The sequence below is a fragment of the Brachycentrus maculatus genome, unplaced genomic scaffold, assembly GCF_059751285.1.
Source record: "Brachycentrus maculatus isolate JH-2025_06_01 unplaced genomic scaffold, ASM5975128v1 h1tg000050l, whole genome shotgun sequence".
NCBI classification, from domain to species: domain Eukaryota; kingdom Metazoa; phylum Arthropoda; class Insecta; order Trichoptera; family Brachycentridae; genus Brachycentrus; species Brachycentrus maculatus.
Genome location: NW_028280804.1, coordinates 515,886 through 534,394, shown reverse-complemented (window position 1 = coordinate 534,394; position 18,509 = coordinate 515,886). Strand labels below are relative to the sequence as shown.

The window sequence follows — 18,509 nt, the reverse complement described above, 5'->3', positions numbered from 1 at the left end:
ATTATATATTTTCCTTGAATGTAAAGACATTTTAGTCATATTTATTATTATCTTCGGAAAACCAGAAGATATTCATATTTTTTGTGCCAAAAGAAGAAAAAAGGCCATGCTTCATAATTACACAGAGTAAGCTATATGAGAATTTCTGAGAAGTAGACCAAAGTAAACTTCTTCAGATTAGTTTAAAGTTTGGAATGGCCCACTGGAGATTTCCTACATGAAAGCTTTAAGCGCTTTTTATATTCAACATATGTAAATACATATATATTTATATTAATATATACATATATATATATATATATATATATATATATATATATATATATATATATATATATATATATATATATATATATATATATATATATATATATATATATATATATATATATATATATATATATATATATATATATATATATATATATATATATATATATACACATATACATGTTTATGATACATATATAAATGAGAATGTGGTACCGTGGTTAGTGTCGCGGACTCTTGAGACAAAGTTTCTGGGTTCGCACCCACTCTACCACAATTATATACGTATTTTTAGGCTCACAGAAATAGTATAAAATTGGAGTATTTTTGTTTATAATAAAACACAAATATTTATCTTTTTTTTTTAATTAATTTTAATCGTCTGTTATGAAAAAAATTAAGCATCCCCAATATTTTATTTTAAAAATTATGGTATGTATTTTTTCTTCTTCTAAAAACGGGTATATGTTAATCGTATACTAACATATTGCGTACATATAACATATAACCTACACTTGTATAAATCACACATTTGTAAAGTGAATACATTTTAGAGATACGAGGGATGAGAAATCAAAAACGGTCTTAGGTAGGAAATATTTTTTGTTTATTTTATATTAAGAATAAATATGTTTTTGTATTAAATAATAAATCTTGAAAGTGGTTTGAATATTATGTACGAGCACTAGAAAAAACTGAATGAATATTTTTATTCGAAAGTTCTCGAATAATCTTATCTATTTTCTCAGACGAGATGATTATTTTCGTAAGGTTTCTACCGAAATAAAATTCGAGTGGGAGATGTTTTAAGGCTATGAGATAAATGTAGTACGAAGTCGCCAGAAAAGGCGTACTCCGAACTGCGCCTCCTCGGTAATATATTATTATCACTGAAGAACCTTAATCCGTTCCCCTCCTTCGTCTCCTGCGCTCCTGTCCTCTCCCGGTTCTAGAGGACATTTTCCAGAAATGTTTTCACTAAAGACTGGTCGGATTGCCCTGCTTAGCGCCACGAAAGAAATTCTCCTCTCTTATTTAGTTCGAGCAAATTGATATTGAAACGCATGTATAAATCTTAATAAGACTTATCCTTCTAAACGTAAGATCTATATGGTTTAAGCGAAATAAATTCTCAATTAAAAAGAAGATACACACTCACACATCTAAGAGAAGACATCTTTAACATCAAAAAAAAATTACTGTATATATATATGTATATATATATACATATATATATATATATACATATATATATATATATATATATATATATATATATATATATATATATATATATATATATATATATATATATATATATATATATATATATATATATACATATATATATATATATATATATATATATATGTATTTATAAATATATATAGATATAATGTATATTATGTTTTTTTTTTTTTTTTGACATCTCATCAAAGATGAAGAAGAATATGAAAGTCTGGGCATTTACGGGGCTGACGACTAGTGAAGTTCTAGTGATTCAAGAACAAGGTTTCTAAATTGGTTCATATATATATATAGAACTTCCAAGAATTTGAGTAGTGTGGTTGTCAATAATGGGTAGAATTGGTGAATGTTACACGTGTGTAAAGTGATCACTTGAACCAGCCTATGACGGTCGTCAGCCCCGTAAATGCCCAGATTTCCATATTCTTCTTCATCTTTGATGAGATGTCAAAAAATAATATGAAAATAACTCCTCTAATTGGAGATAATCCAGATTTTGTGACACACTCAAAATGTTGTATGTGTATATACTGGGGTCTTATAAAAAGTGTTCACGGTTTTTTTGGTACATAATTATGAAAAAAAAAAAAATTCACTTTATTGAAAATCACTTTTTATCACGAACCTATTGACTTTTATAATTGGTGATAATTTGCCATTTTTTGGGTAGCTTCATTATTCAATCGGAAAAGAAAATCTGTGGTTTCTCAATAAAGATGAATAAGAATATGGAAGTATAAAAATTAACAGGACTAACGTCCTGTCATAAGCTGGTTTAAGTGAATATTTTTTGCAGTGTAACATTTACCAATCTACCCATGATAAATAACCACACTTCTTAATTTAGGAACGTACACACATTTCACGTTCACATTTCTTTGTAAAATAAAAAAACTGACTTAATTCATCCATAGATGCTGCCGAGAACTCGCATGTGAAAGAAGCTATAATTGAAAGGATTTACTTATAAATCTTACCGTAAAGAAAATACATGCATGCGGGCTTATTGCTAGGAAATACGATATTCTTAAGCAAGTTGTTTTTCTAAGTATGTTTTAATATTCTTTATAAAGTACGTAGTATACAGTAATTATTTAAAAAAAAGTCATTAATAAGCATAAAACGGTCGCCAAACTTGTCTAACTCTTTTTTAATTATATGTTTTTTTAAACCGACTGTGTGTTTTAAGAAATAAAGAAAAACGAAGAGCAATTAACGGTGAAAGAAAGCCTAAAAATAACGCTGAAGGATTATTCAACGTTCAGAAAAGTATTTTCGGCGGGTAAAATGTGAAAACTTTGTGAAATAAATCTTGATGATGAATTATTTTTAAGACAATTACGTTTAGTCTTCATAAAATTATCGCTTGAATCGGAAATATTTGTAATAAATTACTTCCACTTACAATTTTAGAGAATATACTTTAAAAACGAATTACATGTATAATATAACTATTGTGAAATTCTATTTAAGGTGAGACGATTAATCGTTTGATTTTATACAAATCGATTGTCAGTTAGAAAATTACGAAATTTAACGAAAAAGTTGTCAACTCCTTACTTAAATTTTAAACCTATTTTAATTGAAATGTTGTGGAGAAGTGTTAAAATCAATATCAATTTACCATAGTAATAAAATTGAATTACCCATTATCCTCTGTTTATTTTTTTAAAAATAAAAAGCTATCTTATTAAGATATCTAATTATTATTACTTAAGTATCTACAATTGTATAGCTACATAAGGACCGTCAGTCCATATAATCTTCACATTCGTTTGAAAATGCCATAACCAGGTGAAACAATTGTCACAATATTAATTTTTAAGTATTTTCTAAATAAAATACAACTTAATAATAATAATAAAAATAATAAAACCCTTATCCGCACCCCAATGGTGCATAGGGCACTGCGTCATATAAACGCAGTGTTATCTTGATCGTTTACACATGAAGGAAAGGTGATCAGCCCTCCGCTTCAGGTACCAGTCTAGGGTAATATTAAATAAATATTACAGTGAAAAAATCACTTAAATTTATTTTACCCCCCTTGGGAATCGAACCCGGGACCTCCAGAACGGTAGCCGAGCGTGCTGACCATTACACTACGGAGGCGGACGTAAGACGTTAAGATATCTAATTATTATTACTTAAGTACCTAGAATTGTATAGCTACATAAGGACCGTCAGTCAATTTAATCTTCACATTCGTTTGAAAAAGCTATAACTAGGCGAAACATTTGTCAAAATATTAATTTTTATATATTTTTAATAAAATAAAACTTAGACTAAAAAAATCTGTGTTTAATTTAAAAATTAATACATAAATTAAAATGGAGTTGTACAAATTAAACTGCAAATCAATAAATAAATTAATGTACGAATTTGAAACCCATATACTTATTGTAAATAAAAATATTGCTTTCTTTCATAAAGTGCCGACGAAAGTTACCGGAAGTGAAAATACGTTGCGTCGTGTATAATTATTTGTGTTTCAAGATTCGGAATGAACACAAACACAAGTAGAAATAATATCAGCCAGCACAGACGAGGTAACGAAGATAAATAATAATATAGCTAATAAAACGTCTCGCACCAATTTAATTTCGAGAAGTTTTGAAATCTTCAACTTTCGCTTCCACACATACAGGAAATGGAATAATGTGCAAATTTGTTGACTTCAATACACACGGTAACCCGTAACTCGTGGCATGTTGGATAATTAACGCCCCTAACGAACAGATTCGGCTGATATGTATGTTATTTGGCAGAGCGAGAATACAAAGTTTTCCGGAACAAGATTTCTTGCATTTAAAACTAATTACTTCCTAGTAATTAGTCTTATCTTCTTCTTCTTCTTCTCTACAAAGTAGAGATTGGGAAAAAGAGTATCGTTTAAAAATAAATAAAATATTTTTTTTGATATCTCAACAAAGATGAAGAAGAACATGGATGTTATATGAATGAAGAGGAAAATCTATTGTGAATTTTAACAAAACGTTTTGAGTCCATATCCATGTTCACCAATCTGGGTTTCTTCCCTTTTTTACATCTGAAGATATATATTTACAGGTATTTACAGTCCTGTAAATACCCGGGCTCAATACAATGTGTCCAAACCTTTGTTTACAAATCTGGGTTTCATTCACATTTATATTGATATCTCATCATAGAAGATGAATAATATGGAAGTAAGGGTATTTACAGGGCTTACGAACTATCATAGGCTGGGGTAAATAATTACTTTATACAAGTATAACATTCACCATTCCAGCCATGATTGACAATCACACTTCTTAACCTTTCGGGAAGGATCATACATACATTACAAAAAGGTCTCTGCTGAATGAAAAAAAAACTTATTCAATTCAACCAAAGGTGCTGTCGATAGACGTGAAAAGCATGTAAAGAAGGACACGTGAAAGAAGGTATGTATTGAATGGTAAATGCAACTTCCGAAATTTGAGAAGTGTGGGATGTCAATCATAGGTAGAATGGTAAATGTTACACGTGTATAAGGTGATCCAGCTTATGACAAATCGTTAGTCTTTTAAATACCAAGACTTTCATATTCTTTTTCATCTATGTTGAAATATCAATGAAAAGAACAAAATCGAATGATTACCTCTTTATCTAATATTTTAAAACTGACTTGCCTTAATTCACCACACTAAATTCATTTTTAAAAATGAGTATCGTTTATTTTTTAGTTACATTAAGTTATATTTCGTATAAGCCGTATAATAAGTGCCTCAATAAGAACCTAGAACAGAAAAAGATAGGTATCCTAAATTGTCCGTAGGAAATACATACATATATTGAAAAAACAGAAGACATACATTACTTCAGTGCCGTGCGTGCCGGGAGTTATGTTCCTAAAATGAAACAGCTTTTCCGTAGTTAAAAATAAATCTTGGCAGAAAGGGTTAAAAAAATAATGAAACGTGTGTGAGTTACGCCGTACCGTGTATTTTGTGTAATTTACAGTTTCGGTATATGAAATATCTCGGCTTGAGTCTCGAGTCGAAAGTAAGTTTGTTGTTATAATGGAAGTTTGGCTAAAACGTTTTGGCGAGGTGTGTATAGGATTGCAATAGAGTATGGGGCTTCATACGAACTGCCATACACATACTGCGCGATACTTTTGCAATATTATAGGGAGACCTTACCGTTGTTTGACTTGCAATAACATATTGACTCGCGATAACTTATGAGGAAGTAATCGTTATTGAAATTAATGATTTCTTCGCCAAGGACTTTTCTGAATCGATGGTTCTTATCTAAGATACCAGGACATTCACGCAGGTATAATATGATATTATATAACAAATGTTATTAGTTAACTGTTTTTTAACATTATTTTTGACATCTCAACACAGAGAAGAAGAATATGGAAGTCTGTTTAAAGTTTTTTGACAAAGTGATAATCAACTTAGTTGAAAAAACACTTTAAATGGTTTTAAATTTAACATTCATTGCTAAAGTTTTGTAAATATTAAGTAAATAAAAAAATTGAATTACATAGAAATATAAAATTAAACTAATCAATCTCTCTTCAATAATCAAAAATCGAATCTTCAAAATTACATTTATTACTGATATTAAAATCTAACTAATTAACCAACTAACCATCACGCCGCTTCCCCGCAGGGGTAGGCAGAGAGAATAGAGCGCCACACCACTCTGTCCTTGCAAACATTCTTCGCCTCTTCCACGTTCATGCATCTCCTCATACATACCCGCCGATTGTTACGACTCCTAACCTGACCACTTTCAAGTATTTGGCATACCTGATCGTGCCATTTTTTTCTCGGTCTTCCTCTGCTTCTTTTCCCACTAACATTCGCCTCATAAATTTGTTTTACCGTTCTTTCGTCACTCATTCGTTCCACATGTCCAAACCATCTCAACACACCTTTCTTAATTTTATCGATAATGCTTATCTCAGCGTTGCATTCCTTCCTTATTTCTTTAGAAATAAACATTTTTAAGGGTTTAAGTTCTTACTAATGTTTTTATTCCTAAAGCAGTATTTTATTAATGACGTAATAATCATAATATTTATAATTTTCCAATTCAGAATAATTTGCCATGATTGGATTTTCCCATGTTAAGGTCATACATTTAGCCTTATTTTTTAATCGTTGTGTTTGTTTAAATTAAATATTGAAAAAAAAAAAGATATAGCTTTGTGAAATGTTGAATTGAATTATTCGCTTTACATTGGCCAACGAAAAATGTTTAATTTTGTATTCGAAAATAAAAACACAAATAATTTTAAATAACTCATTATTATATTTAAGTTTTACTTAGTAAATACCACTTTTTCTCAAAATCATGCATTCCGTATCATTTTCAAACACGTTAGTAAATGATGCGGAATGCATCAAAATTCGTGTCATAGTATATTTTAAGAAATAGTGGTATTTTCTTAGTAAAACTAAAATTAAATTGGATAGATTTTACCACAAGTGACTGCCGGATCAATTAATGAAATTCGTTATTATTCAATCAAATAAAATTCATTTTTTTTACATATTTACTAAAGGTTTACAAATTTTTCATTTTGTTCAAATCACCGCCAGAGAGCGAATTTATCTGCAAAAAGTTTCCAATTACGTTTTCTCAGAAAAATCTTATTCGGAACAAAGTACGATACGTTAGTTTAGGCTTTGTCATTTAATTATACCAAAAAAACCCATTGTTAGTATATTCGCTCCATGATCATACTTTTGAGTGATACAAAAACAAATCTCTTTTTTACAGCGTTTGGTTGTTATTTTAAAACTTAAAACTTTTTCACGAGAAACACAAAGAGAAAGCAGCCAGCAAAAGCTCTTGACCCATATTATAAATTATAAAGAAAAAACATTACTCATCAAATATTTTTAATAAGCATAACTTCAAATTTTATGTCAATTTTGTTTCTCTTCCCAAACCAATTAGGTTGAAATAGGCAAATTTGTGTTATTCACGGTAAACATAAGTATAAACTTCATTGAAATATTAAAGAAATATCAAAAATAAAATCAGATGTGCATATTATTTGATAAATTATTTGTAGGAATATCTGCAATACTATTTATCCTTTTTACATCATAATGAAGATTGACAAGCGCTTCAAATACGAGCATAAAATGAGAAATAAACTCCATTTTGAACTTTTCATTGAAGTATTTCTAATTAGATGTATAAAATACTAATTGTCCTCTATGCTCGATAGTAATTTTTTTCGCTTCCGTGGTGTAATGCTTAACGTGTTTAGATACCGCGCTGGAGGTCCCGGGTTCGAATCCCAGGAGGGGGGGGGTCAAATAAATAAAAGTAATTTTCACTCGTTCAATTTTCAATAGATATTTAATATTACCCTGGACTGGTTTCTGAAGCGCATGAGTGATCAACTTGCCATCATGTAAGTAACGATCAAGATAACACTGCGTCAATACGATGCAGTGCCCTATGCACCATTGGGCGCGGATAATACTTGATGATATATCTACATTAACATAAATTGTATTTTCTTCATTATAAAAATACTTTTGCCAGTACGGAAATTTATATTTGACCTGATGGTGGAATGATTATTCCGAAACCAATAAGAAGAGTTTTAGAGAAGAGTGTAAGACAATATCGTAAAAATATATATATTTTTTTAATTATTTATACTTTACATTATATACCAAGTATTTATAATGTTATTATATGCTCTTGGAATGGTTTTAAATTGTTTACCAAGTATTTATAATGTAATTGTAAGCTCTTGTAATGGTTTTAAATTAAATACCAAGTATTTACAATGTTATTGTAAGCTATTGGAATGGTTTTAAATTATAAATCAAGTATTTGTAATGTTATTGTAAGCTCTTGGATTGGTTTTAATTATAATTATAAACCTAGTATTTATAATGTTATTGTAAGCTCTTGGAATGGTATAGAAAATACTATGATAAAGAAAAAATGCTGCACAGAAAAAAATACTTACATTGTACGCGTAGCTTTACAGGTTGAGATGACGTCTCTCCGCGTGCATTTGCTGCTCTGCACGCGTATGCACCAGCGTGCTGGCGTGCAACCCGCTGCAGCACCAGAGATCTCGTGCTCAAAATCACTCCGGAAGTGACGTTCTGGATCACTTGTTTATCCTGCAAAAAAATTAAATTTGGAAAACGTAATTAAAAAAGATTTTTTTAAAGATTTTTGTACGTCATACACTTTATTTATTCACATCATTCTGGTTGTATCTAAATCCTTGTTCACAAATATGGGTTTCTCCACAGGGCTTACGACATGTTATAGGCTAGTTTAAATGATCACTTAACATATCGCTCACTCATTTCAACAACGTCATAAATCAAAAATCGTCAATTTTCAGTTGTGCATGTTTTCGGAATACCCAAAAAATGTACTATATCCTAGCAAAAGAGGCATATTTTTAACTTAATATTTACCCTCTACACGGCAGAAAGTGTTGTTTTTGCATTTTGAAGAAAAGGTTTTTAATTATTTTTTAAATATCCAAAATATTTTTCAAATGCAGAAAAAACCCTCATGTTTTACGTAAAAAGATCTGTTGTAAAGTAAAAAGTTCTTGATATTTATATTTCTTCTAAAGTAGCTTGATATTTATTTTTAATGCATTGTATTATATTTTTTTATGCTTAAAAACGTTCTCCTGAAAAATCATTTTTTTTTTATTTATGACGTTCTTGAAAGGAGTGGGCGATATGTGTAACATTCAACATTTTACATTTAGGCAGCCACAACAGGCGTCTAAAATTTCAAAGATGAGTTAGTTTTTTGAGTTACAGTAAGTGCTCTTTACACCATTGGGTACAAATAAGGGTTGAAGGGATAAAAATGTACACAATTGTGCTGAAAACCCGAGATATTATTTTACGTTCTCGATAACATATATGGTTCAGTTGAGTTAAAGTAAGTGCCCTATGCACCATTGGGTACAAATAAGGGTTTGAGAGATATAAATGTACACGATTGTGTTGAAAACTCGAGATACGGTTTGTAAGAATGATAACTTCATTCGCATCCATTTTCTTTGAATGTAATAATGATAAAGGATATAATATACCACTTAAGGGGCTGTACGAGAAAGGCTATACAAAGTTTAAGGCAAAAAGTAATGAGGTATGGTATTCAGGATGTTTTCATTCCCCTATAGAACGGACTCGCCATAGTTATGGCCCATTTACAAGGTGACCATTCGTTGTGGAAAGAAATATATTATTTTATTTGTTAACTAGCTGTACCTGGTCCAGATTTGTGGTTCAGTTAAGTTGTTTAAATGGAAAAAAAATAAATAAAAAGCACACGTTTATGAAAATTTTATTTTATTTCATAATGCTTATGATGCAATGAAAAAAAAAACAATAATGCAAAATATTGAAAATGGCGAGCGACAGCAGCCGTCAGGAAGCATCCTGTCCGCCAATATGAATGTTTAGTACATATTTTGTGTGTTGCTGATAAGGTCAACCGATGACGCTGCCATTGCGCTAAAAAATGAATAAAATAGTTTCAGAATATTATTTTGTCATTGAAAGTATACCCAATAATTTAGCGACAGCTAAACTGGCAGTACACAACGGAGTCCTGGTTCCGGAATGTATGTAAGCCTAATGTATGGAAGGAAAACATGGAGCTGGCAAAAGAAGGATGAAAGAAGACTGAACGCAGTCGAAATGCAATCTCTCAGAAGAATGTGCGACAAAACGATGTATGATAGATGTTCGAATATTGAAATAAGGACGGAATGCAAAGCTGAGACAAGCCTTATCGATAAAAATAAAGCCTTATCGAAAGGTGTGTTGAGATGGTTTGGACATGTATGACGAATGAGTGAGGAAAGGACGGTAAAACAAATGTAATTAGAAAAAGGAGCAAAGGAAGACCGAGAGAAACTTGGCACGATCAAGTATGCCAAATACTTGAAAGTGGTCAGGTTAGGAGTCGAAACAATCGGCGGGTATTTATGAGGAGATGCATGAACGTGGAAGAGGCGAAGAATGTTTGCAAGGACAGAGTGTATAATGAAGAATGTATTCTCACTGCCTACCCCTGCGAGGAAGCGGCGTGATGGTTAGTTAGTTAGTTTTTTAAGTAAACCCTGACAGTCTCGACTCCCAGGCGGACCACCAAGATCAGAATACAGATCAGAATACAATGACAGCTAAGAATCCAACATTGCAGGAGATTAATCCCTCGAAAAATAGGCCACAAGGCCTACACGAAGCAGAAGAAGAAGAAGAGGAACTACCACGGAGTACTGACTTAATATTATATATAGTTCGAAACATTTTGAGTGTGTCCAAATGTTGTAAATAAATTATCCGGTCAAATTATAAGCTTAATAATAAAAATGAAAATGGTATTTTCTGGCGCTTCTCATGTGTGTGATTAAATCCAGGATTCGGACCTCACATACTAATATAATAGTTTCTGCTTAGTAAAAAGCTTCTTTACATCTCACCAATAGATGTCTCTAGTGAAGTTCTAGTGATTCAAGAACAAGGTTTCTAAATTGTTTCATATATATAGAAATTCCAAGAATTTGAGTGGTGTGGTTGTCAATAATGGGTAGAATTTGTGAATGTTACATGTGTGTAAAGTGATCGCTTAAACCGGCCTATGACGGTCGTCAGCCCTATTAATGCTCAGACTTCCATATTCTTCTTCATCTTTGACGAGATGTCAAAAAATATTAAATATAGTAACGATGAATTGGGCGGGTGTCTATGCTGCGCAAAGTGGGGCCGCCCTCGTGGCGCATGTGGAATATTAAAAGGTCGATTCGCTCTCAGGGCGGGGGATGTTGTGCCAAGATGCGGCGATAGGGATAACATAAGGCCGAAAAGGTGAACGTAAAAAGAACGTATTTATGAGCGACGTCCAACTCTGGTTACCAGAGGGGACGCCGTTCGCAAATACAAATTTATATGGAGAGATCCCGGGTACAGATGCTGGAAACACATCTTTCAGTTCTCCTTTATACTCTGAATGTCCTTTTAATGCAAAACATTTTAAGATACGTTTGATTTGGAATCGCCTTTCACAGAGTGTAAGGATCGGACGTTTGGACTCAATCTACATACATACATACCTAATTTCACAACATTTTGAAAGGATTCCATAAATTACATATGTGGTAAGCAAAGGTGGCCAATGATTGAAATTGTCGGCAGTGCATTCACTTAAAAAATAGTAGTAAATATATGGTTATCAGAGGCAGTCAGTGACTGAAATCGTCGGCAGCGTATTTCATTTAAAAAATAGTAGTAATATACATATAATAATCCGAGGAGGCCAGTGACTGAAATTGTCGGCAGTGTATAAATAACTTTTTTGACCGTAGCAGCAATACACGCTAAACTAACTCATGGCGGGTAGCATGCTTCTTAACAGCCGCTGTAACTTACCTACGTACTCTTTGACATAACATTGAATTTGAATACGTGCATTTTTACCTATCGATATAAATAAAAACTTTAGTCTACACTGGCCTTGTTTGCCAAAGATTTGTTTTTTGTCTGCCTCCGTAGTGTAATGGTCAGCACGCTCGGCTACCGTTCTGGAGGTCTCGGGTTCGATTCCCAGGGAGGGTCAAATAAATAGTGATTTTTCCACTCTAATTTTAATGCAATATTACCCTGGACTGGTATCTGAAGCGGAGAGCTGATGACCTTTCCTTCATATGTATGTAAACGATCAAGATAACACTGCGTTTATATGACGCAGTGCCCTATGCACCATTGGGGTGCCGATAAGGGTTTGTTATTATTATAAGTCAACACGGTTAAAAAAACTAGGTGAAATTATTGCTTCGAAATTATGAAAAAAAATCATGTAAAAACAGTAATAAGTACTCAATATAATAATTAATAATACATTTTAATTACAAATTACGAACTTCGTATTTTCTGATAAAATTTCGTCTTAATGAGAACCGTTGTTCACGTTATTGGGGATTTTTCTTCAAAATCAGATTAAATTTATTTCTCTATTGAAGATGAAAAGTTGGAAGTTATCCTTTGAGGGTATATTATCAGTTTGTTCATGAGCGTTAAATGAAGTTCGCCAATAAAAGATTTGCTTTATTTTCTCATAAAGGCTTTAGAAATTGGGAAGGCGCAATCATAATTCATTTCGGATCCTGAGTGGTCCGTTCAATGAAAAAATATTTCATCACTGAAGTGAGCGGCTAATATAAAGGGCTTTATCCACAGGGCACATTTATTGGCGATCCTTGAGTTTAAATTGCTGCCTTAATAAATTTTTCAGGAATTATGTACAGTTGTGATAGAACATTTTTAGCGATCAAATATATATTTTTAAGAAATATTATATTCAATTTCAATATTTTTTTTTGTAAAACTCTACAACGCCGTTGTTTGGTAAAAATGCAGTTACATACAAATGCCATCGAAAATTATCAATTTATAAAAATATATTTTTTTAAATTTACCGATTAAATCTAATTTCATAAAATACTCATTGTTAAATACAAATGCATAAAATATACAAACATGTGTAAAACAACTTTTTTAACATTGAAAATTACAAAAATTTTTTAACTTTTAAATTTAAAAAATTTAAAAGTTATTAAATTTAAAAGTTAAAAAATTTAAAAAGCCACTACAAAATTCAAATACTATGTTTTGTTTTATTTAATTTTATTAAATAAAGGAATTAAAGTTTGTTTATTTATACGTATTGAATTTAAAAGATAAAAATTAATCAAAAAATTGATGATTTAAAAATAATGTAAGGATACTGACTACCGAGTTCGTATAGTTAAAAATATTAAAACGTTTACTTTTGTATTCGTTCTCATACTCAAAATTTACAAGAAAATATAAAATTTTAAAACAGGAATCTAAAGAAGGTCATATTTATTTAAATGTATTAAAAAAAATAATTCATAAAAGAACTTTGAAGAGGCCACGAAAATATAAATAAGGTCGTCAGAATTTCCATCAACATCTACAATTTTCTCTCAGCGTCCATTAAAAACGCCATTGAAATCTGTATTGAACCACCATCAATACATTTTGATTCTTAACTCTCGAGATTAATTTCCTCATCTTTATCTTGAGTGATGGTCGCCATTGTTGGGAAAATTATTTTCCCTATACCATATTGAAAAACCAAAAATCATTCCGACTAATAGGTGCTCTATTATTCGAGGAATTACACAAAGAAAAGGATTTTCGCTCTGAATGGAACGAAGCAGATACTAAGAAGGATTTCCAATCTATTCCTTCCATACATCAATCATAAATACACAGCGAGAAAGGGAAAACCCAAGAAATGCTTTGTAAATAGTTCTTGCTTAGACAGGATTCTTTCAATCAATTTTTGATTTCATATATATTCCACAAAAAGCAGCGGAGCTCCTGTGAAATAAAAATACGATTTCAAAAGCTAAGTGTAGTAAAAAGGAAGCTTTTTTACCACAATGAAACTCAGGTTTTCAGCTATCAATTAATCAACAGGTATTTGAATAAAACGTTTCTTTTTCAAAACAACAGATGTTTTATAATATTTTGGTTTTGGTATTAATTGATGAAATAAAAAGATTATTTAAATTATTGTTAACTAGTAAATTGAGTTTATTAAGGCTGTGATAAGCATTATCGAAAATTTGAACGAGTTAATATGTGCAACTCCAAGTGCCTTTAATATGCAAGCTAATAGGGAGTCAATTAATCAATTTATAGGTGAACGACAAAACGTTGTATTAAATGTGTTGAAAGATGAAATAAAGAAAAAATACAAGGATGTAATACGCATTCCCGATGAAATTAAGAAAAGTGATGAAATGGTTCTAGCATGTTAACAAATGAGCGAAGAAAGAATAATAAAATAAATTTATGAGGTGAATGTAGTTGAAAATAGAAGCAAACGAAGACCGAATAAAACTTGGGATAATCAATAATGTCAAATACTTCAATAAAGTCAGATCAGGAGTCGGAATAATTGGCTGATTTGTATGAGGAGATGTGATACGTATGAGAAGTGTGAGACATATGACATAAATTTGGAAGAGACGAAGAATGTTCGAAAAGAGAGATTGATGTTGCGTTCTCTCTACCTATCCCTGTGGGAAGTAGCGTGATGTTTAGTTAGTTATATTTAAACACAATAAATATTTTCTTGGATGATATTTGCAGATAAAACTTTAAAATAAAACTGGAACTTTTAACCTATTAAACTAGAAGTTTTAACTACTTTTATGTTTGGTACTTTTTACCAGCCAGTTTTGACAAGAACTTTGTCGTCTTCAGAGATGACAAGGGAGTACATGTTCATCCCTGAAGATGATAAGGCTCTTGTCAAAACCGGTAGGAGAAAAGTACCATGCTGATAAAAACAAAGTTTTAATTCTATTTAGTATATGCTAAAAAAAATATTTGAATTATATGATTAAAAATTAAAATAAAACAAAAATTAAAAATTTTTTGAATTATATTTAAATTACATGTTTTACGAAAAAAAAAAAAATATCACCTACAAACATGAATAATAATAAATAAATTTTAAATCCCTCTCCAAACATAGGAGCTTAGTCTCTTTATTGGAAAAACCCTCTGTTCACAGTTGTTTTCCCGCTATTTTTTTTAAATAATTAAGTTAATTAAAGTATAAATAATAAATAAAAAAAATAAAAAAATTAGGTTAAATATCTGAGAACAGAGCATAATTTTAAGATTAAAAAGTCGAAAGGTCAAGAAAATTAATTAAATTATAAAAAACTCTTGTTACTGTATTAAAAAAAAAAAACCACAAGCAATTAATTCTAGTATTAAAAATATCACATTGCCAATATAAATAATATGTGCTTTTCTCAGTAGCGCGTGTTTGCTGTAATAAATGGGTTAATTTTAAATTTTACAGCAGATTGTGGAACATATTACCCCGATGCGCTCATTACTCCGGCAGTACTGTAATTAAAAGTATTACTTGGGGGAATTGTGGGTGGCTCGAGGCACTAATTCAAGTCAGAAATAAAAATCACCCGTCCACACTCCCTTAAAATCAGGTTTACAAGATTTAAGAATCGAATTTAAACTATCTCAGATTTAAGATTCAATACAAACATTAGAAATTTTAAGAATTAAAAGACAAAAAACACTAAACTTCATCTATTGGTAAACTAACTTCATGTATTTGCAGGCAGCAGGAACTTCGGTAATGATTTATTTTATTTTATTGGATCATTATTTTTCATCTTTATCTAACACTTATCAATGGTGCATCGGCCACTAGATCGTATCTATCAGCAGTTATCTTGATCTTTATAAGCATGAAAGCAAGGTGATCAATCTTGTGCTTCGTGTACCAGTCCTTCTTCGACTTCTAACCCTTATACCCACCAAATGGCTCATAGGGCAATGCATCGTATTTATCCACTATTATCTTGATCGTTGTATGGATGAAACAAGGTTATTAGTCCAGCGCTTCATTTACCGGTCCTTTTTCTTCTTACACGTATCTTAAAAAAATGGTGCATAGGTCACTTAATCGAATAAGCCTAGAGTTATATTGATCATAAATTACTTGAAAGCAAGATAATCAGTCCTGCGCTTCAGTTACCAATTCAGGATATCGGTCAACAAATTTTAGACTGAAAAATCGGGTGATTGTCAATCATGGGTAGAATGATGAATGCTACACGTATATAGAGTGATTACTTAAACCAGTCTTTGATAGGTCATAAGTTCTGTCGATACCCAGACATCTTTGTTATTATTCTTCTAAATTGAGATGAAAAAATGTGAAATATTCATAATCAAGTGATTGTCAATCATGGGTTGAACGTTGAATGTTATACGTGTATAGAGTGATCATAAAACTAGCCTTTGACTGGTCATAAGTCCTGTAAATATCCAAACTAACGTTTTCTTCTTCATCTAAATTGAGATGAAAAAATGTAAAATATTCATAATTAGGTGAGAAGGTAAAGAAATGATTAATTGGGTAAGGCTTTGTTTTTCATGTGACATTATTTGGTTTCAGTTTCCTCTTAATAGCGTCGAATTCCTGTAAAGGTACTCGAATGATCACAATACGGATGCAGCTAACGCATTTGATTCTATTATTGCGTGAATTAGCTCCCGAATCCCATTCATTCCGTCTTCCATTCTTCTTTTCACCGACTTGGGTCCTAATTCACAGGGCCGAGCTAGGCTCCCCCGAGACACAATGGCGCCCAACGTGGGGCCACAATAGTTCTTCCTTTCAGGAGTTCAGCAGACCTGCTCCGCTCCTGCACTTGGGAACAATCGACAATAAATCAAGAGACAATTATCATGCAGAGGGGAGGGAGATTCGGATTTAACCCCGTCTCTACGGAATTCGAAGGTAATTCATAATTACATTCCCGATAATTTGGAAAATTCCCCATAAATTCTCGAAAATAACTTCCTTTTTGCCAAAATTACATTTTTGATACGTTTTCAATTAAAATAAAGAAGTAATAAACACGCATAATAATGATTAAAAATTTACAATATGGATTTATTATTTTATCCCTTACCTTTTGGTAATGAAAATGAGTCTCTAAGGTTCATACACAATTAACGTTTTCTTTTATTAGTATGTGAGTTCCGATTCCTGGATTATAATTACACACATGAGAAACGATAGAAAATATGCTTTTTATTTTTATTATTTAAGCTTGTAATTTGACTAGATAATTTATTTACGGCATTTTTGATACAATCAAAATGTTATAAACAAAGTATCTGGTCAAATTATAAGCTTCAATAATAAAAATGATAATGATATTTTCTGACGTTACTCATGTGTGTGAATATACATTTTATATACAATATACAAACTATAGCAAATGTACGTGCAAATATTCATTGCATTCCCGATAATTTAATTTTAATTCTCCAGAAATTTCTGTAATAACTCCTTTATTTCCAAAATTGCATTATTGATGCATTTCTTTTAATTTTTTTTATCAAAATACACGAAATTAAAATTTAAAATGAATAATATTTATCTTTATTCTGAATTTTGACAGGAGAGCAAGTTTTTTTATTCGGTTTTATATAAAAATAAATTATAACAAAAAACACAATAACGATAAAAAGTTTATAATTCTTAATTCAAACCAAAATTAAATATAGCAAGTCTTTTGATGCGTTTTCATTTAAAATTTAAAATAAATTTATGTAAATACACAACTCATATAAAAAACAATACTTATCTTTATTCTTTATTTTATTTATTGTTTCGGCATTAACTTTGTGGTAAGACATGTTATAATAATTAAAGAAAACACTTTGTTTTTTACCACTTGAGTTTTTATTAAAGACTACATGTTTCAGAAGTTAAACTTCCATCATTCAGGTCTGTATAATAACAAAAAACCATATTATACAGACCTGAATGATAGAAGTTTAACTTCTGAAACATGTAGTCTTTAATAAAAACTCAAGTGGTAAAAAACAAAGTGTTTTCTTTAATTATTATCTTTATTCTTATTAGGTAAAAAGTGCAGGCCTGTTAGGTTCATATGGTATATATTTATTATTTAAAATACGATGCAAAATTTTTGAAATGTATGTTACATTACATTTCCGATGATTTGAAAAATTGTCTAGAAATTTCTACTTTATTTCTGAAGCGTTTTTTATTAAAATGTAATAATTTAAAAATAATTGATATCGCATTATTTGTATGTAAAATTAACTAAACAAATTTTGTTTTATTTCAATCGATGAGATAAAAGAGTACAAGCCTCTTAAGTTTATAACATGGTTAAAAATACAATGAAGTCAATATAAATAAAAAATTAACTGTTCGTTTGTTCAAAATCTTAAATTTTCTCAAATCTTATTATCTCTTATCTTATCTCTATTTTTTGAACAACGTTGCATTAGTTTTTTTGAAAAACAGATTTAAGCATAATGGCAGCACCATCCGTTGAACTTATCAGAAAAATACGCGCACAGCACATGCAAATGGCG

At 30.7% G+C, this 18,509-nt stretch overlaps 1 protein-coding gene across 1 annotated transcript in view; it reads right to left on the bottom strand.

The window, feature by feature from the left end:
- Positions 1 to 18,509, bottom strand: part of LOC148312019 (B-cell receptor CD22-like) — a 571,734-nt gene that overhangs the window by 111,678 nt on the left and 441,547 nt on the right. The window contains exon 10 of the mRNA XM_088277952.1: positions 8,498 to 8,657. Within this exon, the coding sequence (XP_088134078.1) occupies positions 8,498 to 8,657 (160 nt within the window). The remainder of the gene's footprint in view (positions 1 to 8,497; positions 8,658 to 18,509) is intronic.